This window comes from Halichoerus grypus, chromosome 9 (genome assembly GCF_964656455.1).
Source record: "Halichoerus grypus chromosome 9, mHalGry1.hap1.1, whole genome shotgun sequence".
Classification (NCBI taxonomy): Eukaryota; Metazoa; Chordata; class Mammalia; order Carnivora; family Phocidae; genus Halichoerus; species Halichoerus grypus.
The window spans coordinates 136,494,517-136,516,234 of record NC_135720.1 but is presented as its reverse complement, the minus strand read 5'-3'; the positions used below and the strand labels follow the sequence as shown (position 1 = coordinate 136,516,234).

The 21,718-nt window shown below is 38.8% G+C and overlaps 1 protein-coding gene across 4 annotated transcripts in view; it reads left to right on the top strand.

Annotated features, from left to right (window-relative positions):
- The window catches only part of LOC118526730 (uncharacterized), a 45,759-nt gene extending 28,101 nt beyond the window's left edge, over positions 1-17,658 (top strand). For 3 of the 4 annotated variants that reach the window (XR_013441426.1, XR_013441424.1, XM_078055732.1), the window contains 2 exons: positions 7,803-7,907; positions 17,414-17,658. Coding sequence is in view for 1 of the 4 variants with exons in the window: in XM_078055732.1 (XP_077911858.1) it covers positions 7,803-7,855 (53 nt within the window). In the remaining 3 variants the exon portion in view is untranslated. The remainder of the gene's footprint in view (positions 1-7,802; positions 7,908-17,413) is intronic. The other variant, XR_013441427.1, reaches the window with a different exon arrangement.
- The last annotated feature ends 4,060 nt before the right edge of the window (positions 17,659-21,718 follow it).

Below are 21,718 nucleotides of genomic sequence, written 5' to 3'. Positions count from 1 at the left end.
TAAAAAAAGATGAAAAATAGTTTCTGGTGCAGGCAAGGTTTAGAGTGAGAAAATAAAGGGGTACAAGATGATTTGTCAGTAAGTATCAAAAACCTTAAATATATTTATACCTTTCAACCTAGCAATCTCATGCCTATGAATTTATCTTAAGGAAACACTTGGGAATGTTAACATGTACTCTTTAAAGACCTAGTGATTTCACTTAGGAATTTACCCTACAAATAAACTCGCACAGGGGTGCCTGGGTGGCTCAGTCAGTTTAACATTTGACTCTTGATCGCAGCTCAGGTCATGGTTCCAGGTCACGAAATCGAGCTCCAATCTGGGCTCTATGCTGGGCCTGGAACCTCCTTGGGGTTCTCTCTCTCCCTCTCCCTCTGCCCCTCCCACTTGCTCTCTCTCGCTAAAAAAACAAAACAAAACAAAAACAAATAAACTCATACGTGTAAAATGACACAGATACAGGGTTATTTATGTAGCTTTGTAATAAAAGAATAAACTAGGTCACTGTCAATAGCAGTAGGATAAATTATGGTACTTCCAGACAACAGAATATTATGGAGGAAGAACAAAATGAAAAAGAATATGGTTGATATAAAAAGAACTCCCCCACCAGTACTTTTAAATTTAAAAAGATACAGGGGTGCCTGGGTGGCTCAGTCGTTAAGCGTCTGCCTTCGGCTCAGGTCATGGTCCCAGGGTGCTGGGATCGAGCCCCGCATTGGGCTCCCTGCTCGACGGGAAACCTGCTTCTCCCCCTCCCACTCACCCTGCTTGTCTTCCTGCTCTCGCTCTCTCTCTCTCAATCAAATAAATAAATAAAATCTTTTTTAAAAAATTTAAAAAGATAGAGAACAGTGTAAAAAAGGAGAAAATATGAATATATTTGCATCTGCTTATATTCCCATTAAAATACTCTGGAAGGATATCTCAAAAATTAATAATAGTGACTTTTGTGGGGTATAATTGGGAAATTAAGCAAATGTAGGAAAAGAATGAGAGAGAGAATATTCTCTATAATTTGGTTTTTGAAAGAATTTCGTAAAGTACTCATAAAATGGAACTGTAAGATCCTGTGGAAAAGCCAAGGACCTATTAAGGGTCCAAACTGAATAAAGAGAATATCTGAAATTAACTGTGCTTATCTGTTCCTTTTTGAGTGCATGGAAAATGCTTTTCCTTCTTTGCATCCTCAGGCCTGAAAAAGTACCTGACGCATAGTAGGTACTCAGTTAATTTTAGAAGAATAAATGAATCACTGAAGTTAAACCTGAAGTTAAGTTAGTCATCAAGGAAAAAGCCACAAGAACGTCTCACTTTCACAATATTTTTTTTTCGGCAAAAACTAAAATCATTTTTGAGAGAAGACTCAAAAGTTCCAAGAGTCCAAGTAGTGATTTTAAGTACTTACCTCTTTCATCAGCTCTAGTCCTAAAGATTAATCCTAAAGATTAATCCTGTTAATGTAGATTATTAAAGCAATGGTAAAATCAAATAAAATGGCTACAAGGCAATGCACTGCCACACTATGGTACCATATAGATTCATAAACCGGGTCTATCATTTCCATCCAATAATATGCCAAATCACTTTTCCTTTTCTTGCCAATGAGAGGTATCAGGATATGCTCACAACTAAGTCATGACAGTTAAGGAGGGGTAGAAGACATTGAGCTTAGAGAATGTGCTATAAAACATCAAAACCCACCACAAAACACACCAAGTATTAAAAATGATCTAGTGCCAGTGTAATAGTTAACACTTGGGAAATGTTCAGGGACAGAAATGAAGTCTATGAAATGAGCTGGTGACTATATATCTGATTAGTGATTCTCAACACTGGCTGCACATTATAATCATCTGGGGAGCTTTTAAAAATACTGATGCCAGGGCTCCACTCCCAGAGATTCTGATTAAATTCATGTGGGGTGGAGCCCAGGCATTCCTATTTTTTTTTTTTTAAAGCTCCTAGGGGTGATGCTGATGTGGAGTCAGGGTTGAAAATCATTGTGTTAGAATGGAGAGGGATGGAGGGAATTCTCTTATAGGACAAGATGACTTAATCAGCTGCTTCCAGCCATTTAATTTATGCACAAACAAAATTTTTCAGATTAAACCTTTCCCTTTATTTCCTAATCTCCCTAAACCAGACCTTACCCCAAAACCCATGCTTGGATTATTAAATTATTTCCTATTGGTCTGTCTCTCTTGCTTTCATTTTTCCTTCATTGTTTCCACCTTGCACCACAATACAAATGGTTTTCCTTCTATCAAGGACTTGGCTGTCTACAGAATGTATGCAATCTAAATTCTTCAGCTTGGTTTCCACCTAAACTGTACCATCACCTAATGAAATCATTTTGTTGCTCAGTTTCTTCATCTACACCAAATTGTTGGGACTGATAATGTCTGAGGTTCTTTTCAGCTCTGAAACTGTAAGTTCCCTAGTTCATTGTCGTACTACCCACCCCACCAGTAAATAACCAATCTCATCTTTTGTAGTTCCCTAAAGTATTTCCTAACAGAAGTCAAACAAAATCCTCTCCACTGCCTTACTTAATTCATGCTCTTTTCCCTCCAATGATTTTTTTTTTTTTTTTTTAATGTTGTTTGCTCTCCTGGAAGTGTTTTCATTCCCCTCACCCTACCACATTCTCAGTCACCTGGCTCAAGTTCACCATTGGGAAATGTTAGCATTTTATCTCCATCATATTCTTACTTTAGGATTTCCTTAGTACTTTGTAGTATAGGCCCTCTTTACTCAAAGTATGGTCCATGGGCCAGCATCACTTGGATGCTTGTTACATACATCCAGAATCCCAGGCCTCACCAGAGTCTGCATTTCAACCAGATACTAGGTGATTCAATGCACATCTAACTTTGAGATGCACTGGCCTAAACTGTTATAACAGTTTATTAGCTTCTTTCTTTCTTTCTACCTTTTTTAAGATTTATTTATTTGAGAGAGAGAGAGAGAGAGAGAGAGTGCAGGGGGGAGGGGCAGAGAGAGCGAGAGGAAGAGAAAAACTCAAGCAGATTGCCCTCTGAGCTCGAAGAGTGATCTCAGGACCCTGAGGTCATGACTTGAGCTGAAGCCAAGAGTTGGAGCCTTGACTGACTGAGCTACCCAGGCGCCACCTTTTTGTTTTCAAGTTTATTTCTTAGTTGCTTAAGAAATGTTTTCAGTTCTGGGATCCTATCTTCCAACTTTAAAAATGTTTAACTAAAATTTCTAATACTTTCTATTCACATAGCAGTTCACCCTGAACTGTTTTGTTGAAAGAGTAATTATCGTGTTTACCAAGTGCAATTAGAGGAATAGTGAACTCAAAATTTAGTTTTAAAGGTTGATAAATACACTGATGGGCTTATAGAACTTTAGAGGTCTTAAGAGAACATCTCACAGGGTCACCTTCTTTTACAGACGAAGAAACGGGAGACCCAGAAAGAGAAATGACTACAGCAGGGTGGGCGGTGGGCAGAGGTAACATCTTCTGTAATCCTCAGGCACACTCTCCAGTTTACCAGTTTCAGTAACAACGCATCATCAGTGTTGGACACCGCCAAAAACCAAGCACCTCAAATAGATGGTCAGGAATTCAAGGGTATTCATTTTACCCGAGCCTTTACTCAGAGATCATTCGCTCTCGCATCGTAGATGATCCATCACATTTAGAGTCCTGCATCTGAGAGCACTAAATATTGGAGATACATAAATGACCATGACGCAGTACTTGGTCTTCTGGAGGTCACTGTCTTGTAACAGACAGCAAGACAGAGGGAAAACAAAACAAAGAAGCGCTGGAATACTGGAACCCTTTGGAGGCAGGCGCTTGTCTTCTAGACCCTCGAAAGCACGGTATAGTACAGCACAGTGCAATAATGGAAGGCAATCGGCTCCAAGCCTGAATCGTGAAGTCTTTACATTTCTTTCTTCCCCGTGCAATTTTGAGCTTTTCCAAACCTCTGATTCCTTTCTAGTGATACCAGCACTAGGCAGAGCACAGAGTTAAGGCTACAGTGAATTAACTCATCAACACTTTCAAAGCTCACTTTATCGACAAGGGCAAGTTTTATTTGGTTTTCCCCTTTTCTGGAGTGAGTGGCACAGTCGCAACGAGTGGAAAGCCGATGTTCCCTAACCCAGCCAGGCCCAGCTCGCCGGCGTCCCGGCAGGGCGCGCGCCCGTGGGCGGAGAGCAGGGCCCGAGCCGCCGAGCCAAACCCCGGCGCGAGGCACAGGGAGCGCGGGGAAGGCGAGCCCGGGCCGCCCGGGCCGCCCAGGGAGGGGCGGGGCGAGGCGCAGGCGCAGGCGCCTCCCGCCCGCCCAGGCCGCGCGGCTCGCGGCGCATTCCTGCACCTCCTCCCGCGCGCCTCGCCACCTCCCCCCGACAGCTGATTCATTGGCTCGGCCGCCCAGACTGCCTGGCGCCGGCCGCGTGACGTCACCCATTCACCGAGCCCGCCTCCCCCCTCCGCTGGCGCCGGCCGGGCGGTCGTCCTGACAACGCAGACGCCAGCCGGCACAATGACTTCCAGCTGGAGCGGCTCAGCCAGCCCGAGCGCTTGCTGCTCGCGCTGGGCTTAAGAGCGCGGGGGTGGGTTTCTTTCTTTCCGTCTCTCTCTCTCTCTTTTCAGACTCTTGCGGGTTCCCCCTGCCGGGAAATGCACTCGCTGTAGTTTTCTAGAGCTCTGGTCCCAGTCTCCTCTGAAGCGCGCTTGCAGGCGCCCTTTCTCTGTCGCGGTCTCCCTGGGCTCTGTGTTTTGCTGGGCAGCATCCCATGCTAGGCTCGGCAGACTGCTGGCGGTTGGGTTCAGCCCTTGCAGCGCTAACACCTGCAGAGTCGAGGCTCATGCCAAAAGGCATAAAGCAAAGGAGGAAAAATTCATTGCCATAATAACGAAAATGATAAACCTCAGCTGTCTTAGGGAAGAATGTCTGAGTAGGTGTTGATTACCTCCCACAATCACAAAACAACTTTCTTTAAAAGAATTCACACTATCCCCTATTAAAACGCGGTGGTTCTTATTATGCTTTTAAATCGGACTTCACGATAGTTAGAAACTTAAAGTTGGGAATGAACTCTTCCAAATGGATACATCTTTCCCAAATCTGGGAAATTGTAGTGCTGTAAATTAGAATGGAGAGTATGTGAGGATCCTATTTAGAGGGAGCTAGGGAGAAAGAACAAGGAGGAGGAGGAAAAAGAAGAGATGGAAGAGATTGGTGGTTTGGGAGTAAGGCAATAGTTCCGCAAGCAACCCACTCCCACCGTCACTCCCTATTCCCATCCAAAAATCTTTAAGTCCTGAAGGTAGGGGGGAAAGAAGACATAACTTGACCAGAGTTGGGTGGGAGGTGATTCCTTATGCCTCATTTCACTTTTTTGGCCAAACTTCTTGCTTCAAAACAGCTGCATTTTTGGAACTAAGGGCAATCCTCCCATAGATAGGATAAATCTGCATTGTTGAAGCTGCTTATCTGCAGGATGAATGAGCCCAGAAGATGCACACTCCCTTCCCACCTCTTCTAAAAATACCTCTAGTGAAAACAAGCACCGTGGCCCCAGATTTCAGCATATCCTTCTTTGCTTTGTTATTTAAGTTTATACATTTTGTCTAGTCCTCAAACAGATTTTAAACTCTTTGAAAGCAGAGGACTCTTTCCTAAAAACTTTAAATCTGGCCTGGCTGAATAGATGCACAGTAAGTATCTTTTGATTATGGTGTAAGGGCACAAGGCATTTAGTTGGTCAGGATGTCATTTATTGGCTCATAATAACCCTTGGATTCTATGTCTTCAACACACTTCCCAAATAGTTCATTACAAAGAGCCACCAGGCAATGGTTGACGATCATTAATAAAAATAATTAATATATTAGAATTCATGGTCAAGATAGGAAATACTTGTCATATGTTCCCCAGGGTTACAGTTGGTAGTCGTCAGCAGTTTGTTAAAAATTTTTTTAAAAAAACCCTCGAACTCATTTTGTTACCCATCAAAAATGAGGACTCTGTGAAACATTAATTTTCTAAAATTGCTGCATATTTAAATGTGATTGTAATTGCTCCTTAGCATTTTAAAATTGTAACATTGATACCAAATGCTTTAGAATCCAAAGAACAGTCTATCAGGTTTGGCATTTTGTATAAAATGGTCTATAACATAATGGATAACTGATTATCCCATCCACATTATTTGGATTCAACTTAAATGCCAGGTTTCATCATTAGGGGGGAAAAAAACCCTCAAGAGACTTAAAATAGATCGCATATTTAGTTGTCCCCTTCATTTCCCCCACTAGACTTACAGGTATGCCGCTCACCTTTCAGGAATGGCACTAGCTGCCAGTGGTTCCTAATCCTAGCCACACTTTAGAATTAACCCATGAGCTTTGAAAAAATACTGTCGGCTAGGTTCCTTCCCTAGAAATTCTTATTTACTTGATCTGGGGTGTGGCCTCAGCATCTACCTTTTTTTTTTTTTTTAAGATTTTATTTATTTATTTGACAGAGAAAGCAAGCACAAGCAGGGGGAGCTACAGAGGGAAAGGGAGAAGCAGACTCCCTGCTGAGCAGGGAGCCTGATGCAGGGCTTGATCCCAGGACCCAGAGACCTGAAGGCAGATGCTTAACCGACTGAGCCACCCAGGTGCCCCAACATCTACTTTTTTTTTTTTTAAGTTTTCTTTTGAATTGTGGATTCACAGGAAGTTGGCAAGATAGTGCAGAGAGGTCCTATTTACACTTCCTTTTTTTCCATTGTCGGTTACATTTTATCTATCTATAGTACAATAATAAAAATCAGGAAATTGACTTTGTTATAAAGTGTTCCTGCAATTCTGTGTCAGCTCATCACCTGTAGATTTCTGTAACTGCTATGACAATCCAGACAGAACTATTCCAACACCACAAGGTGCTTCCTCATGTCATCCCTTTATAGTCACCTCCCTCCCCACACCATCTCTAACACCTGGCAACCACTAATCTATTCTCCATCTCTATTATTTTGTCATTTTGAGAATGTTATATAAATTCATTCTTACAAGCTTATGACCTGAGTTTTTTTTTTTTCCTACTCAATGCCCTTGAAATCCAGACAAGTTGCTGCATGTATTAGCAGTTTATTCCTTTTTATTCCTGAGATGCCTTCCATTGTATGGATGTACCACAGTTTGTTTAATTATCTACCTATTGTAGGACACTGTGGTTATTTCCTTTTTGGGAACTATTAACAAATAAAGCTGCTATGAACATTCATGTATGTAAGGTTTTTGTGTGGACATAAGTTTTCATTTCTCTGGGATAAATGCCCAGGAGTGGGACTGCTGGCTCATATGGTAAGTATATGTTTAGTTTTTTAAGTAACTGCCAAACTATTTTCCAGGAATGCTGTACTATTTTACTTTCCCAACAGCAATGCACGAGAAAGCCAGTTTCTCCCATCCTTGTCAGTACTTTTTAGTTTATTCTGATAGGTGTGTAGTGATGTCTCGCTGTGGTATTATTAATTTGCATTTCCCCAGTTATTAGTGATGTTGAACACCTTTCCATGTCCTTATTTGCTGTTCACATATCCTCCTCAATGAAATGTATCCTCATGTCTTTTGCCCATGTTCTGATTAGATTGTTTGTTTTGTTACCATTGTTTTGAGAGTTCAGAAATTCTAGATGTGAGTCCTTTATCAGAAGTTTGGTTTACAAGTAGTCTGTCTTAGTCTTTTCATCCTCTTAAAAAGGTCTTTTGGAGAGCAAAGTTTTTAATTTTGATGAGATCTGATCTTTTGATTTTTCCTTTTCTAGATCATGCTTTTGGTGTCCAGCCTAAGAATTTTCCACCAAGTCCTAGGTCCTGAAGGTTTTCTCCTACGTTTTCTTCTAAAAGTTTTATGGTTTTACATTTTACATGTGAGTCCGTGATCCATTTTAATTTTATTCTTTATATAAGTTTGAAGTTTAGATTAAGTTTCATTTTTTGCTTATGAATATCCAGTTTGTTGAAAGAGACTATCCTTTCCCCACTGAACTGCTTTTGCACCTTTGCAAAAATCAGTTGGTAGTATTTATAGGGAGTCTATCTCTGGTTTCTCTGTTTTGTTCTATAGATCAGTATATCCATCTCTCTATTAATAACCACACTATCTTGACAACTGTGGCTATGTAATAAGCCTTAAAATTGGGTAGACTGGTTCCTCTGAGGTTCCTTTGTGTCTGTGTGTGTGTGTGTATGTGTGTGTGTGTGTGTGTGTGTATACACAAATAGAGAGAATATATATCTATATATTCTAGTTCCATTCCCTGTCTATACAAATTTTGGAATAATCTTATGTATATCTGCAATAAACCTTGCCTGATTTTGATAGGTATTGTGTTTAAACTATATATCAATTTGGGAAGAATTGTTATCTTTACTATGTGAGGTCTCCCGGCTTAAGAGTGCAGTATGTGTCACCACTTATTTAGATCTTGTTTGATTTCTTTCATTAGCATTTTGTAGTTTTCAGCATACAAGTTCTGAACATGTTTATTAGATTTATACCTAAGTGTTTCACCTTGTTGGGCAATTGCAAACATTATTGTATTTTTAATTTCTGAATTTTAATTGTATTTTTTAATTTCTGTATTTTAATTGTATTTTTAATTTCTGAACATGTGCTCGCTGCTGGTATGTAGAGATTTACTTGATTTTTGTATGTTTGATCTTGTATTCTGTGACCTTGCTATACTTACTTATTTGTTCTGGTAGGTTTTTTGTTGGTTTATTGGTTTGTTTTGGATTCTTTGGGATTTTTTTACATAGAGAATCATGTCATCTGCAAATAGGGGGTTTTTGTTCTTTGTTTTATTTCCTTTTCTTGCTTCATTGTACTTGCCAGAACTTCCAGTACTATGTTGAGTAGCAATGGTGAAATGATGTTAGAGGGAAGGCATTCAGTTGTTCATCATTAAGTACAGTGTTAGTTATAGGTTTATTTTTTAATTTTTTAAAATCAATTTGAGGAAGTTCCCCTTATTCCTAGTTTTCTGAGAGTTTTTATCATGAATTGATACTGAATTTTGTCAAGAACTTTTTCTGCATCAGTTGGTAGGATTATGTGACTTTTCTTCTTCAGCCTGTAAACCTGATAGATTATACTGATTGATTTGCAAATCTTGAACCATCCTTGTATCCCAGGAATAAATACCACTAGGTCACGGTATATAATTCTGAGCGGACATAGTGCTAAAATCCATTTGCTAATATTTTGTCAAGGATTGTTGCATTTATATTCATAAGCGATATTAGACTATAGTCCTTTTCCTTTTCTTTCTTTCTTTTTTTCTTTTTTTGGGGGGGGTGCTGTATTTGTCTGGTTTGGGTATCAGGATAATATTGGCTTCCTAAAATTAACTGGAAAGTGTTCTACCTTTTCTATTGTAGGGAAGAAAGTGCATAGTAATTGGTGTTAATTCTTTTTTTTTAAATGTTTGGTAGAATTTTCTTATGAAACCATCTTGGCCTGGAGATTTTTTTTTCTCCTAGAACTTGAAAATTACACATCTAATTTCCTTAACAGGTATAGGGCTATTCATAATATCTATGTTATATTGTGGGAGTTGGGATTAGTGGTGCTTTTTGAGGAAATGGTTCATTTTACCTGAGTTGTCAAATTTATGTGTGTAGTATTCTTTGATTATTCTTTTGATGTCTACAGGATCTGTAGTGATATCAGATATTACTGTTTCATTCCTAATATTATTAATTTGTGTCCTGTCTCTTTTATCTTTGTTAGTCTTGCCAGAGATTTGTCAATTTTATTTTTTATTTTTTTCAAAGAACTATCTTTTTGTTTCACTAATTTTCTCTATTTTTCTGTTTTCAGTTTCATGGATTTCTACTCTTATCATTATTATTTCTTCCCTCTCCTTGCTTTGGGCTTATTTTACTCTTTCTTTTCTAGGTTCTTGAGATATGATCTTGGATTTTTGAGAATTTTCCTGCCTTCTAATATGTTTTCAGTACTAAAAGTTTTCCTCTCAGCACTGTTTTTGCTGCTTCCCATAAATTTTTAGTATGTTACATTTTCACTTTCACTCAGTTCAGTGTGTTTTTCGATTCTCATTGAGACTTCCTCTGACCCTTGGGTTATTTAGAAGGCTGTTGTTTAGTTTCCAAGTTGTTTATTCTCCTGTTATCTTTCTGCTAATGATGTCTAGTTTGACTTCATTCTTATCAAAGAATACACTCTGTGTGATTTAATTCTTTTAAATTCCTTGAGGTTTGTTTCACAGCCCAGAATCTGATCTAGCCTCATGTATGTTCTGTGGTTACTTGAAAGAATGTTGCTCTTCTTGGGCAGAGTGTCAATTAGCTTCTGTTGGAAGATGGTGTTGTTGAGTTCGTTTACACCTTTACTGATTTTCTGTCTAATTGTTCAATCAGTGGTTGAGAGAGGAGTGTTGAAGTCCCAAATATAATTGTGCATTTGCCTATATCAATTTTTGTTGACATATTTTGCAACTCTGTTATTTGGTGCATGCCATTTAGAATCACCATGTCTTCTTGATAAATCAACCCTTTTATTATTATGTGATGTCCTATCCTTCTCTGTCCCTTACAGTTTTTCTTGCTTGAATTCTATTTTTTCTAATGTTAATATAGCCAGTTTTTTACTCATTTTTGATTAATGCTTGCATGGTATATCTTTTTCCATCCTTACTTTCACCCTACCTGGATCAGTATATTTGAAGTGAGCTTCTTGTAAACAGCATATTGTTGGGTCATCTCTTTTATTTTTTATCCTTTCTGTTGATTTTGTTTCCTTACTTGGTGTATTTAGACCATTTACATTAAATGTAATTATTGACATATTATGGCAAGTCTGCAATCTTATTTTTATTTTACATTTGTTCCCTCATTTATCTGCATTCTTTTTCTTGCTTTCCCACAGGATACTTGAGCTTTAAAAAATGCCAATTTGATTTATGTATAGCGTTTTTGAGTTTATTTCTTCAAATAGCATTTTTAGTGGTTGCTCTAGAATTGCATTGTATATACATAACACAGTCTACTGGTATTAACAGTTAACCAATTCAAGTGATATGCTGAAATTTCTTTTATATCTTTTTACCTTCCTCCACTTGCAATATAATTTCTTAAGTATTTCCTGTATACATTTAGAACCGCATAAGATAGTGTTATAATTTTTGCCTCAATAGTCAAATATTATTTATAAAACTCAAGTGCACTTATCCATGTTTTTATGCATTTATCCATATTTTTATTATTTCTGTTGATTTTTCTTCCTTCCTGACATTCCAAGATTCCTTCTTTTATCATTTCCTTTCTGTTTAGAAAATTCCTTAGCCATTACTTTAGGGTTGGTCTGCTGTGACAGATGATCTTAATTTACCTTCATCTGAGAATGCCTGGATTTACCCTTCATTCCTGAAGGGTATTTTTGGTGAATAAAAATTCTGGGTTTGACAGTTCTTTTCTTTCAAGACTTGAAAAATATTGTACCACTTCCTTCTGGCTTCCATGGTTCTGCATGAAAAATCTGCTGTCATTTTGGTTATTTTTCCTCTGTAAATAAGATATTGTTTTTTCCTTGACATTTTAAAGATTTATTTTTTTTCCTTAGTTTTCAGAAGTTTGTCCATAATGGGCCTTGGTGTGGATTTCCTTGGGTTTATCCCTCTTGTCGTCCACTTACCTTTATGAATCTGTTAGTTATTGCCTTTTGCCAAATTGGGGGATTTTTCAGCCATTATTTTTTTTAAATACATTTTCAGCTACATCCTCTTTCTATTCTCCTTCCTGGTCTCCAAGGATGTGAATGTTAGATGTCTTGTTATTGTACTACCAGTCTCTGAGGCTCAACTCATTCTTAAAAAGTCTATTTTCTCTCTATCTTCCAGATTGGGTAATTTGTGTTATTATGTTCAAAATCATTGATTCTTTTGTCCCTTCATTCTGCTGTTGAGGTCATCCACTGGGCTTTTTGTTTTGTTTTGTTTCGTTTTTTGTTACTGTATTTTCCATTTCTACAATATTCTTTTGGTTCTTTTTTATATCTTTGTTTTCTTTGCTGAGACTTCCTATTTTATTTGTTTCAAGCATGTTCATAATTGCTCACTAAAACATTTTTTGATGGCTGCTTCAAAATCTGTGGTCATAACTTCAACAGCTTTGTCATCACTGTTGGTGTCTATCAATTTTCTTTTCTCATTCAAGCTGAGATTTTTCTGATTCTTTTTTTTTTTTTAAAGATTTTATTTATTTATTTGACAGAGAGAGACACAGCGAGAGAGGGAACACAAGCAGGGGGAGTGGGAGAGGGAGAAGCAGGCCTCCCACGGAGCAGGGAGCCCGATGCGGGGCTCAATCCCAGGACCCTGGGATCATGACCTGAGCCGAAGGCAGACGCTTAATGACTGAGCCACCCAGGTGCCCGATTTTTTCTGATTCTTGTTATGAAGAGTGATTTTCTATTGAAACTTAGATGTTTGGGGTATTATGTTGAGACTCTGGATCTTACTTAGAACTTCTGTGTTTGAAGGACTCTAACACAGATCTGGCAGAGGACATAGGGTTGAGGGAGAGGGAGAAAGGTGGTGCCTTGTTGCTGTCTGGTGGGGTGGAAATCCATGCCTCTGTTGACATCTGAAAGGAATGGGCCTTTCATTGGGAGTTCTGGCTCCCCACTAGGTCTCTGTTGGGCATGAGGGCTTCATTACTGTTCCCCACATGGCTTCCACTGACATTGTAGACTTGGAGTGGTCTTGTTATTGCTGAGTGGTGGTGAAAGTCCTGACCCTCCAGTAAGCCTTCTCTGACACCTCTCCAGTGGGGAAGGAAGGAAAACTTTATTACTTCTGAGTGGAGTGCATGTCCTGGCTCCTCACACAGTTTCAATGGACAGCACTGGGGAGTCCCCCTGTTGCCTTGCGGGGATGAGAGTCTTGGCTCTCTACTTTCCTTCTCTGACACCACTCAGGTAAGAGTGTTGGGGTGCCTGGCAAGGGGAGAAGTCTAGGCTTCCACTCAGTTTTTGCTGGTGGGGATGAGGATGGAGCCACAGTTTTCTCTGTGGTATTTGGAGTAAGCATTTTCTGTCTGGCTACAATGCCCCCTTGTCCTCTGCCTAGAGAGAGCAGGCTTTTGTTGAGGTTTTTTTTGGTCTGTGCTTTCTGACATTTCTGGATTGCCAGCTTTCTAGCACTTCATCTGGGATATTTGAGGCAAAAAGAAAGCCCAGGGAATGTACTGCATATTGTTCCTTAGGTGCCAACTTCCCTAGCTCGTTTGCCTATTTTTCTTTGCCTTGTCTTAAGTCTTCTTGTGTTTATTTATTTATTTTTTTTACGTAATGCCTACAGATTTTAGTTGTACTTAGTGGGAGTAATACAGAGAAGTGCTTCTAGTCCATCTTTCTGGAAACAGAAGATCCAGTGTTTTCTAAAAGCTGCATAGGTGATTCTAAAAAAATATAGTCGGAGTTGAGAACCGCTAGGCTATGCCTATCTGTTTAACATTGTAGATTATGAAGGGGTCTCAGTTTCTATTTTTGTTAGGGTTGGGACTATTTTCAAATAATTCTAACATAAGTGGATTTTTCTCTTGGCCAGCATTGAAAATACTTTCAAGGAGGGAACAACACCTTATTCTTTGGAAGGCAGCTGAGCCTAGTGGCATGGGTAAGACTTTTGGAAGCAGAGTAGCTATATTATAATGAGATTTTTGGCAAGCTTTTTAGCTTTCTAAAAGTCAGTAAAAATTAATTCACCATATTTTTGAGATTAAATATGCTATATGTGAAAGATAAATCACAGAGCAAGACCAACATATATGTTTAAATATTAGGTAGTTCTTCCCTTGGTCATGCTCAATATAGTACTTGTATATAGTGATTATAGTAGCTAAATACTTGGGGCTGGGTTCTTGAATCAGAGGACTTACCCTGGAAGCCTTTTAACCTCAGACTCAGTAATAGCCAGAAAAATATTTCTGGGGAAGATACCATTGTAAAAATAGAAATGTGGATTTTTAAAATGTTTTTTATTTTTTATTGATCCAAGACAGAAGGTAATTAAAGAACTGGGAGAACAGTTAGAGGTGAAGGGCAGAAGTTTCATTAAGTAAAATTCTTCCTACTTCACTTTACTTTCCCATTCTCTTTGGAGAGTTCCTTTTCTTTACCTGTTCCTTAAATATTGGTGTAATTTGAGGTTTTGCCCTCCTCTTCGTTTGTGTACTGACTCTGGATAATCTCGTCCAATTCAAAGTAGTCTGAAAAACCTAGAATATCCTAATTTATGTCTTCAGCTTAAATCTCTCCCTTAAGCTCTAGACTCATGTAGTGGGTCTCTGATTATCCTGGGATGTCTCTCTTTGGATGTGTCGATGGCTTTTCAATCTCAACATGTCCAGATACCCCCACTCATCTGTGTTCTCTGTCTCATTAAACAGCACCTCCATTAATTCAGATACTCAGGCCAGAAACTCAGGTATCATCTTTTTAGGCGACAAGCAACTCCTATTGATTTTTCCTTCGGGAATTCCTCAAAACTTATAGAGCACTAAGGGAAGGAACGTTGGAAGGATGCCAAAATATGGCAGCGAGGAGGTAAAATAACCTCCCCAGTTTCAAAACTCATATCCCCTTACCATCTGTCTACATAATGGGGCACCTGATAGAATTGTTAGTATTGTTCTTAGCATCTAGACCAGTAAGTTACTGCTAGTATTTGAATTTTTAGTTTCGTATTCTTTGTAGAACTCCATATCCTCATATACCATCTTTGGTTTTTTGTTTCTCCTTTCAACTTTATGGTAATCACTGTTATAAGTGGAGCTCTTATTTCTCTCCTATCACTCATTGTATTAGTTGGGGTGTAGGTTATGTTAAAGTAAAATCTTAGTTGCTTAGAGATACAAAGATTTATTTCTTGCTTCTGCTAAATGTCCATCATGTGTTGGCTAAAGACACTGCGCTGTGTCTTTTTTTTCCAAGTCTTTTTCTTCTAAATGTGAATAAGGCTGATGGAGCCTCTACCATCTGGAGGGTTGTCTGTTGCTGTGCCACAAAGAAGTGGGGAAGCAGATATATCTTACGTCTCTCTGAAAGGTTTCTGCTTAGCAGTGATATGCATCTATTGAGCTCATCTTCTAATGACCAAAGCATGTCATGTTACCATGCCCAACTTCAAGTAGGTTGGGAAGTGTAGTTTTACCCTATGCCAAGAAAATGGAAAACTGGTATAGCTGGTGAACATCTCAAATGACTCACTCAAGGCTCTTCTGCTGGCAATTCTCCCTGTCTTTCTTTCTCCTTCATTTCCCTCTCCCTCCTTCCCCCTACGGTCTCATACTCTCTACCCCGCTTCCTTCCTTCCTTCTTCCCTTCCTTCCTTCCTTCGACCTTTGGCACATGACTAGAAAAACATTCCTGGGAATTCTGCAAAAATGGGAAGCTAAGCATTCAGTACTACAGGATGGTTACAAGTATTGAAAAAAATTGATTTGCTAATACATTGCATTCTAACTGCCTAGCTAGTGGTTCTAAGTGCAGGCTGACTATGCACAGTGATCTAAAGTAGCACAGATAATAGAATCAGGGCCTAAAGAGACTGCAGGCAAATTAGACTTTTAGCAAAGACCCAAAGTGCATCTCTTTGCCCTTATCCTATAGCTCTAGGGCATGGATGTCATTGTTAGTTGCATGAATTACCATGGCAATTGATGAATGTAAAAATTCAGTGTATATTTTTCCCTTGAGTGTTTTAAAATGTTTGGTTCTGAAGAATACCTTTTCCCCTCCATGTCTATTCTGTCTTTGTCTCTCTCTCTGTCTCTGTTTTTCTATTAAATCTAGGGAATAAGAAAGCATTTTCTCTTTTCTGTAATTTAAAAGCTTTTGAGCAGGTTCAATATATATGAAAACATCTGAAAACTGACTCCTGACAAAACAGAACTCCGTAGTTACACTCATTATATAGGCATTTACGTCAAACTGATTGCTTTCATCTTTCCTTATTGGTATGCTCACATTCACTGCTAGGACTATGTCTCCAGCAGGGAGAATGTATCACAACTGATGGCCAGTTTTATACTGTAATGAGGAAGACCAGTTAGATATGAACTGGGGTACCAACCGCATCATAGACCACTTGCTAGCATTAAACCAATGCTAAGAGTTAAGCAGCATGATAGAAAGGAAATCCAATCTATTATACATGTCAATGGTAAATATCTATCTATCTATCATCTATCTATCATCTATCTATTTATCTGTACATATATGTATGTGTGTGTGTATTTTTTTTTCTCACCTTGCCCCTATGTCCCCACATCCACATACCTTCATGGAGTGCTCCCAATTATTGACTGTCAGCACCAAGTTGCATTCATGTCCCTTAGACTCTGGGCAGGGAGGGCTCCCAACCCACTGTGCTTGGACTCAGCAGAAAGTTATCCTACAACCATGTATTAAAAAAAGAAATAACCTTATAATCATTTGAAACAAATGTCAATTATTACTTTTAAAAAGCTACCTGCTTTCAATTAAGCAGGAAATTATCTAAGAAGCCACTTAATTTGCTTTGGTCTGTAATCCCACAACTGCTTTATGCTGAGTGGAGCATGAAATTAAATATGTAACAACTCTCCTAATGGTTATGTTTCAGAATGCCAGCATTTTAGAATCTTAGGTATTCTGAGTGGTAACAAATACAAAATCAAAGAATATGAGAAATGAATTTGAGAAAAAAATAGAAAGTATTAATGTCCTCTATATATTTGCATATAGATGGTATGTGTTTTAAAACTGTAAAGTTTTAAAGAATATATTTTCTATTAATTTTTGCATACAGGAAGGGTAGCCATTCCTGTATGGAAAAAAAATCTCTCTGACTTACAATAAAATGCCACTTTTTTCTCCCCATGGAAATTCTTACACTATTTTCTTGGGTCCAAATATAAAGTAGATATGTAGGGATAGATTAAAAGAGAAGGTCATAATGAATTTTTACCATTTGCTGAAGAAATGCTAATACTAATGCCCTGTTCAAGGTATTCGTCTTTGTTAAGAGCCAAGAATACAGACTGTTTGCAAGGGAGAAACTGTTTATATAGACATATAAGGGCACTAGTTTATGCAGGAAATTTTAGAAGCATTACTAAAATGACACTTCAATCAGTACTAACAATGTTGTAAATGCTAGATGGTTCTCAGAGCCTCTTATTTATTTAAACCATTTTTTTACAACTTTAAAACTATTTTTATACTAGATAAATCTTTTCAAACACTAATCATATTACAAGTAAACATTTTAAAAATCTCTGTATAAATGCGGATAAAAGCATACTTGTTCTTCTGCAGTTTGTATTCCAAACCAACTCTTTTCTTTCCCTTTTTTTTTTTTTAAACTAGGTTAGACATTCTGCCATTTTACCAGGAAATTTCAACAAACATATAGAAGAATTTGACTGGATATCTCTTCCCCTCATGGGTGAAGCAAGGCAAGTTTGAGCTGAGATTGCGTGCGCGGTCCTAAAGTTGCTCTGATAATGAATATTCATTATTTCATTCTCAAGATGCTTAATATTCTAGTTTCAACCCCCCCTCAATCTATCTATACTTGGTGATATTGTTAAAAATGGCATCCAGTTTTAGACAACTATTATCTATAAAAACTCTCTGAGACGCTACGAAAAAGAGATCGTGGCGATTTATGGGGTTTGGGCTGTTGTTCTGGAACCAAAGTTCTCTTGCTTTTGTTCTTGAGCTTTTTCTGATCAGAAGAAGAGCACAGACCTTAATCACGGAATCCTGGGGCCAAAATCTGTGTGGCCTGAAGAGAGCTGCTTAACCTCTGGGCCGGAGGGCTATAAACTATAACGCTGTTTTATGTATACAATGGGAAGAATGATAGTTGTCTGTCAGAATTGGGAGGATTGCTTGGGACCCAGTAAGAAAAGCACCACTTAGAGTGGCTGACACATAGTAGGGCCTCATTCTCATGACTGGAGTGCCTTCAATGAGTGGAACATCTCAGCTTCCTTTTCTGATTGCTGCCCAGCTTTGCCAGGTTGTGGCAGGCACTTCGTGTCATTATTTCTTTTATCCTCCCAACAGCCTGGTGAGGTAGGTGCTGTTATTGTCCCATTTACAGCTGAGGATATTAGGACACAGAGGCGGATGGTAATTTACTCACCATTTCAGACAGAAACACACAGGTGAGGGTGGCATTTTGAGTTCAAAAGCCTTTTATTTTCCCCCCTGAAAGTCAACCAAAAGTTTTCCCTACTAATAGGACCTACGTGCATCACCATCAGCCTGCAAAACATTTGCCCAATTTAACCGTGTGTCTTTTGGCAGGAAACATTAATGACCAAGTGCTGGATAACAGTTCTAAGACTATAGGCATAGCTTGTTTGATTGCCTTTGCTGTATTGTACTTTGCAGATGTTAACGATTTTTTTTTTTTTTGTATGGGGCGTATGGCAATCCTGCGTCAGGCAGGTCTGTCGGCACCATATTTCCAACAGGATTTGTTTATTTTGTGTCTGTGTGTCATATTTTGGGAATTCTCATCGTATTTCAGACTTTATTATTATACGTGTTATTATTATACGTCCTCTGTGATCAGTGAGCTTTGATTTTACTATTGTAATTGTTTTGGGGAACCCATGAACTGGGCCGGTATAAGATGACGAACTTAACTGATAAATGTTATGTGTGTTTTAACTGCTACACCAGTTGGCGGTTTCTCTACCTCTCTCCCTCTCCTCGGGCCTCCCTTTTCCCTGAGACACAATAATACTGAAATTAGCCCAACTGATAACCCTATAATGATCTCTAGTGTTTGAGTGAAAGGAATAGTCATCTATCTCTCAATTTAAATCAAAAGCTAGAAATGGTTAAGCTCAGTGAGGAAGGCATGTCGAAAGCCAAGATAGGCTGGAAGTAAGGCTTCTTACGCCGAACAGTTGGCCAAGTTGTGAATGCAAAAGAGAAGTTTTTGAAGGAAATAAAAAGTGCCACTTGAGTGAACACATGAATGATAAGAAAGTGAAACAGCCTTATTGTGGAGTATGGAGATAGTTTGAGCGGTCTGGACAGAAGATCAAACCAGCCATAATATTCCCTTAGGCCAAAGCCTCATCCAGAGCAAGGCCCTAACTCTTCAATTCTATGAAGGCTGAGAGGTGAGGAAGCTGCAGAAGGAAAGTTTGAAGCCAGCAGAGGTGGATTCTTGAGGTTTAAGGAAAGAAACCATCTCTGTAACACCAAGTACAAGGTGAAGCAGCAAGTGCTGTTGTAGAAGCTACAGCAAATTATCCAGAAGATCGAGCTGAGAGAGTTAATGAAGGTGGCTGCACGAAACAACAGATATCTAATGTAGATGAAACAGCCTTCAATTGGAAGAAGATGCCATGTTGGACTTTCAGAGCTAAAGAGGAGAAGTCAATGCCTGCCTTCAAAGGACAGGCTGACTCTCTTGTTAGGGGCTAACGAAGCTGCTGACTTGAAGTTGAAGCCAATGCTCATTCACCATTCTGAAAATCCTAGGTCCTTTAAGAATGATACTAGATCTACTCTGCCTGTGCTCTAAAAATGGAACAACAAAGCCTGGATGACAGCACATCTGTTTGCAACATGGTTTCCTGAATATTTTAAGCCCACTGTTGATACCTATTGCTCAGGAAAAAAAAAATCCCTTTCAAAATATTACTGCTCTTTGACAATGCACCTGGTCACCCAAGAGCTCTGATGGAGATGAACACCGAGATGAATGTTGTTTTCATGCCTGCTGACACAACATCCACTCTGCAGCCCATGGATCAAGGAATAATTTTGACTTTCGAGCCTTATGATTTAAGAAATACATTTTGTGAGGGTAAAGCTTTCATAGACAGTGATTCCTCTGATGGATCTGGGCAAAGTCAATTGAAAACCTTCTGGAAAAGATTCACCATTCTAGATGCCATTAAGAACATTCATGACTCATGGGAAGAGGTCAAAATATCGACATGAACAGAAGTTTGGAAGAAGTTGACTCCAGCACTCATGGATGACTTTGAGGGGTTCAAGACTTCCATAGAGGAAGTCACTGCAGATGTGGTGGAAACAGCAAGAGAGCTAGAAGGGGAGCCTGAAGATGGGACTGAATTGCTGCCATCTCATGATCAAACTTGAATGGATGAGGAAGTGCTTCTGATGGATGAACAAAGAAAGTAGTTTCTTGAGATGGAATCTACTCCTGGTAAAGATGCTGGGAAGATTGTTGAAATGACAACAAAGGATTTAGAATATTACATAAACTTAGTTGACAATGCAGTGGCAGAGTTTGAAAGAATTGGTTCCAATTCTGAAAGAAGTTCTACTGTGGGTAAAAGGCTAACAAATGGCATGACATGCTGCAGAGAAATTGTTCGTGAAAGGAAAAGTCAACCAATGCAGCAGACTTCATTGTTATCTTGTTTTAAGAAATGGCCACAGCCAGCCCCACCTTCAGCAACCACTGTCCTGACCAGTCGGCAGCCATCAACATCAAGACAAGACCCTCCCCCAGCCAAAAAGATTAGGACTTGCTAAAAAATCAGATGATGGTTAGCATTTTTTAGTAATAATGTATTTTTTTAATGAAGGTACATACATTGCTTCTTTTAGACATAATGATATTGCAAACTTAATTGACCACAGTATACTGTAAACATAACTTCTGTGCACACTGGGAAACAAACAAACAAACAAAACAATTTCACTCACTTTATTGCAATATTTGCTTTATTGCAATGGTCTTGAACTGAACCCACAGTATCTCTGATGTGGGCCTGCACTGTGTTGGGCTTGAAATGGACAGGTTTAGGACATGGAACTTGTACCCAGCATAGCTAAATCTTTGCTACAATAAAAGATATAGAACAGTCCAATTGCATTTATTAGACAAGCGCTAAAGTACAAATTTAAAGATAAAAATAAGTGCCTTTCTATAGCTGGGGGTGTGATTTATTTATACACGAGGGGGTTTAATTTCCTAATTAATGAGTGCGGCTTTATGCACACGATGTCCATTAGTGTTAATGAATAATGTGTGTGTGGCGTAATAGATTGCCGTGCTAAACACATGGTGCTCCCTGCTAGGAAGCAGATCTGTATATTATAATTTGTACGTGTGATTTCACACCTATGAAATCAGGAAAATGAATTAATTACATTGACAAATGTTTGATAGAGCAGTCATTTCAAGAGTTAACCAAATCTTTAAGAAACACTTAGGGGATCATATCTTCCCAGGAAATAATTGGGCAATATTTTCAACATCTCCACTTGGAGAAAAAAGATACTTAATTTGAGAGGAATGAATCTGAAGACAGCGCCCAGAAAAACATCCTAAACTCTGAAATACTGACATTCACAAGTCAAAATTGGCCAAATTTAGATGAGAGCAGGGATGTCGTTTGATCTGAGGGGTGTGGGGCCAGACTTATCTATCCAAATATTCACTTCTGAGATCCTGACTTGGCCCCTGGGAAATATTGTTTCTTGTTATTTCTTTCAATGGGAAGTTGCATGGGAAATAGTACAAGAAAATGAAAATAAATTTGGCTTCAGGGAGCAGTAACCAACTCTCAGCTGGTAAAGTGTACCAGGTTTTCAAAATAAACTACCCACATCATAGCATTTACTCTACCCAGCATGCCTTCCAACAGGGCTGGCTCTTCTGAGTGC